Source organism: Octopus bimaculoides, chromosome 26, assembly GCF_001194135.2.
Source record: "Octopus bimaculoides isolate UCB-OBI-ISO-001 chromosome 26, ASM119413v2, whole genome shotgun sequence".
NCBI classification, from domain to species: domain Eukaryota; kingdom Metazoa; phylum Mollusca; class Cephalopoda; order Octopoda; family Octopodidae; genus Octopus; species Octopus bimaculoides.
In genome coordinates, this window is record NC_069006.1 from 14,298,565 (window position 1) to 14,303,868 (window position 5,304).

General features: G+C 32.4%; 1 protein-coding gene across 3 annotated transcripts in view; it reads left to right on the top strand.

Moving 5' to 3' along the window:
• Nucleotides 1-5,304, top strand: part of LOC106882795 (ephrin type-A receptor 4a) — a 38,758-nt gene that overhangs the window by 5,618 nt on the left and 27,836 nt on the right. For 2 of the 3 annotated variants that reach the window (XM_052977013.1, XM_052977014.1), the window contains exon 2: nucleotides 2,734-2,775. The exons of the other annotated variant lie outside the window; for it this stretch is intronic. In XM_052977013.1, coding sequence (XP_052832973.1) covers nucleotides 2,734-2,775 — 42 coding nt within the window. The remainder of the gene's footprint in view (nucleotides 1-2,733; nucleotides 2,776-5,304) is intronic. 3 annotated transcript variants of the gene reach the window in all.

The following is a 5,304-nucleotide window of genomic DNA, read 5'->3' on the forward strand; positions in this document are numbered from 1 at the left end:
GATACATAGATATATATATATAGACAGAGATACATAGACAGATATATAGACAGAGATAAATAGATATATAGACAGAGGTAAATAGATATATAGACAGAGATAAGTAGATATATAGACAGATACATAGATAGATATATATATATAGACAGAGATACATAGACAGATATAAATAGATATATAGACAGAGATACATAGACAAAGATAGATAGATAGATAGATAGATAGATAGATAGATAGATAAACAAACAGACTGACAGACAGAGAGATAGGTAAAAACAATTTTAAAAAAAGAAACATACAGAAAACAATATTTGTGTAGATACATAGATAGAAAGTGATGGTTAGATAAATATAAAGTGATAGATGTACTACCACCACTGGTAAGATTCATTTAAACCAAGATCACTACCATGAAAACTAAATAATTCAGTATACGAAGATATGTTGTGTTTGCGATAGAAGCAAAGATGTTGTAAGAAGCAGATAATCATCTAATGATATTTCATCTTAAGCTTCTTTATATTTTTCATGATTTAAAAAACTTTTTTTTTTCACCCCTACCTTGGCTAACTGCTTTAACAAATGTACCTTTTTTTTTACAGTGTTTTTTAAAGGGGTATTTATTTTTGTTTTCGATTCAACAAAAATATATATATTTTTTTTTTGTGCATAATCTCCTTATCAGATACAGGGAATTTTTTTTGTCTGTTCTTTCATAGCTTCTTTCCCCTCTGTGTTTGTGTGTACATACATATGTATGTGTTTGTGTATGCATGTGTGTGTGTGTATATACACACACACACACAAATGTTCTTATTGTACATTGATGCTAGCATATTTGTGTCTATATGTATGTATATAAATATGTGTGTATTTATGTAATGTTTATGTCTGTATATATATGTTTGTATGAGCAGTGATATACATATATATGTATATATATATGTGTGCATATGTATGTTTGTGTGTATATAAGTGTATCTATATCTATGTATGTATATTTATATTGTCATGTGTGTGCGTATATGTATGTTTGTGTATTTAAACATATCTATGCATACCTATGTTCATGTTTATATATAACTATGTGTATATATATATATATATATATATGCATTTCAGTGTACGTGTTTGTGTGTTTTATATATATATATATAGATATTTGTGTATGTTACTTTTGTATTGCTCACCATGCAGTCAGACTGGAGCTAAATATATTGTTATGGTACTTCTTAGACCAGACCTAAGATTTGTTCCTATAAAGGTTCTTTGCCTTCCGATTTAAGCCAGGGATCTCCCTTTAATGACATGTAACCAAACCATACAAATCTATCTGCCTGACTGTGTCCATATGTGTGTGTATTTATGGATCTCTGTGTATAAATGTACATACATACATACATAAATACATATAGTGTTATAATAAGTGCATGTTTGGTATTCTATGGTAAGGTGTATGTATTCAAACTTATAATATTATTGTTAGAAATAGCAGCCAAATCTCCCTTGGAGCTTTACTCTGCTAGCTTGAAAAAAGAACCAGTTTGACAGGATCTAGCCAGCCACTGAACTGCGTTGTGCTTCACTGATGTCTTTGACATGGTTTCTATGGCTTGGATGCCCTTCCTAACACCAACCACATTACAGTGTGAACTGAGTGTCCTTTTCGTATCACTGGTACTAGAGAAGTTACCAGGTAACTTGCAAAAGAGGAAATGAACAGGGTATGGTGGCGAACCCTGCTGTACTCTTTCACCACCACTTTCTCTCACTCTTACTTCCTGTTTCTGTTGTGCCTGTAATTCAAAGGGTCAGCCTTGTGTCACGCTGAATATCCCCGAGAACTACATTAAGGGTACATGTGTCTGTGGAGTGCTCAGCCACTTGCACGTTAATTTCATGAGCAGGCTGTTCCGTTGACCGAATCAACTGGAACCCTCGCCGTCATAAGCGACGGAGTGCCAACAAACAACAACATCCTTGCAAGGTTGGGTGGAATCTTTTGAGGCAGTCATTTACGACAAGATGCTAACCCTTGTTTTTTTGCTAACTCTCATTGTTACATCTTATGACACACAAGGGTACCATGTATTTATTCTAAATATTCAAAGCACACAAGCTCATAATATTGTATTCATCAGTGTATGCGTGTATGTATGTATGTGTGTTTATATATTAATATTGTATTGTGTTAGAAAAAAAATCAATATTTTTAATTTCAGCAAAATCAATCATCCATCGATATTTCGTCATCAATTCGTCAGTTATTACAGCGTTTTTGGTTAAGACACTTGACTCTAATTGCCTTAATGCTTTTCTGCTCTATTTAAGGAAACTATCATCATCATCATTACCATAAAGACCCTCTTCGTCATCATCACTATCATCATTAACTTCATCCTATTCCTCATCATCAACCTCATCTTTATTATCATCGTCATCATCGTCATCACTTTCATCACCCATTTTCATTGTTTTTATTATCAATATATTTGACTTCCTCAATTTAAAAATTAAAATTAATTTTTTTTTAAATTTAAGAAAAAAAAAAATTTCAAAACATTTGTGGAAAATTAAAATAAATTTTAATTTTTATCATTTTATTTGAAATATTTTTAATTTGTGGCTTAATTTTTTTTTTATGTGTGTGTTCAATTTCATTGTTGTTGTAATTTTATTTTTTTTTTAAATTTTTTTTTTGTATTATTTATTTCCCCTCTCTTACATTTATAGGCTTAAGCCGTTTAATATGGGCCGACAGGATGGGTGAGAAAAGTGAGTTTTCACATATAATCCTCCAACCATATGTTCTCTACTCTGAATATTAAAATATTTCGATTCTTTAAAAAAAAAAAAAAAAAAAGAGAAAATTCTAAAAAAAAAAAAATACAAAAATCTGAAAAAAAAAATAGTCACTTGTCTGCACCCTCTCCTTTTTCACTACCACTACCACCACCACCACTACAACTATTACTGTTTCTGCTACTGCCTTCCCCTTGATTCTCTCTCTCTATCTATCTTTAGTTTTCCATGCTGGAAACTCTTTCTATTATTTTGTTTACCTGTATCTCTTCCTCTCTCTCTCTCTCTCTCTCTCTTTCTTTTAGTCCCTTTTACTCTCTCTCATTTTTTCTCTCTCTTTCTCTTTTTATTTCTCTCTTTCCTTTCATGCTTTTGTTCGGTGTTTTAGTATTTAGATTCATATCATTAATATATATTTAGATATGTATATATATATATATATGTGTATATATATATATATATATACACACATACACATACATGCACATATGTATATGTACATGTGTGAATATAATATAGATATATCTATATAAATATATACACACATATACATAGATGTGTATACATGCATATATATAATATATACATATACAAATGTGTGTGTATGTATATATATACATATATATATATATACACATATATATATATACACATATATATATATACATATATATATATATATATATACATATATATATATACATATATATATATATATATATATATACATATATATATACACATATATATATATATGTACATATATATAGTAGAATTAGATAGTTTCTTTGCTTTTTTTGGCTTTTATGGCATTGATGTATTTCGTTGTTTTATTTGCTGTTGTTGTTCTTGTTGTTGTTACATTTTGCTTGCTTTGATTCACCTTACCTCCCCTTGCTTTCCGTTCCTCACCAACATACTCCTTACATTCAACCACCACTGCCACCACCACCACCATCATCATCATCACAACCATTATCTCCACTTTCATATTTTCCTCATTCCTTCCACTCATAGTTTTTGCTCCTTCATTCATTAATCTCCTTCATTACTCTACTGATTCTTTAATCTTGTATTTCATTCTTGTCCCTTAGACGTTTTGTCGTCGTTCTCTTCCTCAATCTCACATTTTTCTACTTCATTATTCTAAAGTCAACTAGGATAGGAAGAGCTCATGTGGCCACTTGGCATGCTAGAAATAATAACCAAATCCTCATCATAAAAGAATAGAAAGAGAAAAACCGATAAATGGTCATAAATGGAGCCTTAATGTTAATATGCAGGCAAGAAAGGTTGACGTAGCAGTAAGTTGGGTGAGTGGATAAGTTCTTTGGGACTAGATTTTTCCTGACTGATGTTTCTGAGTTCAATACTTGACCAAAAGGATAGCTTATCATGACCTGAAAAACAAAACATAGAAAAAATGGGAAAATTGGTAATGACAGCTGGAGAGCTTATTTGATCCTAGATCTTTAGATTCACTGATAGCATGAACAACATCAACATTGCTAGTTTGATTGACCAATTTTCTACATCTCTCTCTCTCTCAGCCATTGCTTTGTTGGTCTCTCTCTCTCTCTCTCTCTAGTGCTTTGCATATTCTGTTTTTCTTTCTTAACTCTCTCCTTTGTTTGTTGCTCACTCAGCTAGAGATAGCAGCCAAATTTCTTTCAAGCCTCATGTTATTGATTCAGATACAAAAAGAGCATATTAGGTAATGTAGCGTCACAAACCCCATAGAAAGACTGGATGGTCATAGCTGGAACGTCTTTGATCATAGGCCTGCATAGTCAGGTTTCACTTAGGGCTAAACACCAATGTTTCTACTAATAATACTGATGGATCCTCTTGTTTGACCGACTTTACTAAGTCTTACGTGGCTGAGTACTCCAGAGATATGTTTACCACTGGATGAATCTATGTGAAACAGTCTAAGATAAAACTAGATCTTTTATTTACAAGAATAGTCTACCTTGAAGTATAGGGTTAGTTAGTTAATATTCGTTTAATACAGGAGCATATATTCTGGGTGTGCTAGGTATGTGCTATGCACCCACTGAAAATGGCAAATTCATTATAAATATTAATTTTCTCATTAATTTAATCTCAAATCTTAATGGAAAATTTTTGTTATATTCCTGATTGAAATATGGTGGCATTGGGTGTGGAAAGTACACCCAACACAACCACCACCATATGCCACTGGAGTGGCTGTGTGGTAAGTAGCTTGCTTACCAACCACATGGTTCTGGGTTCAGTCCCATTGTGTGGCACCTTGAGCAAGTGTCTTCTACTATAGCCTCGGGGCCGCCCAAAGCCTTATGAGTGGATTTGGTAGACAGAAACTGAAAGAAGCTCGTCGTATATATATATATATATGTGTGTGTGTGTGTGTGTGTGTGTGTATGTTTGTGCGTCTGTGTTTGTCCCCCCAACATCGCTTGACAACCAATGCTAGTGTGTTTACGTCCCCGTAACTTAATGGTTCGGCAAGAGATACCG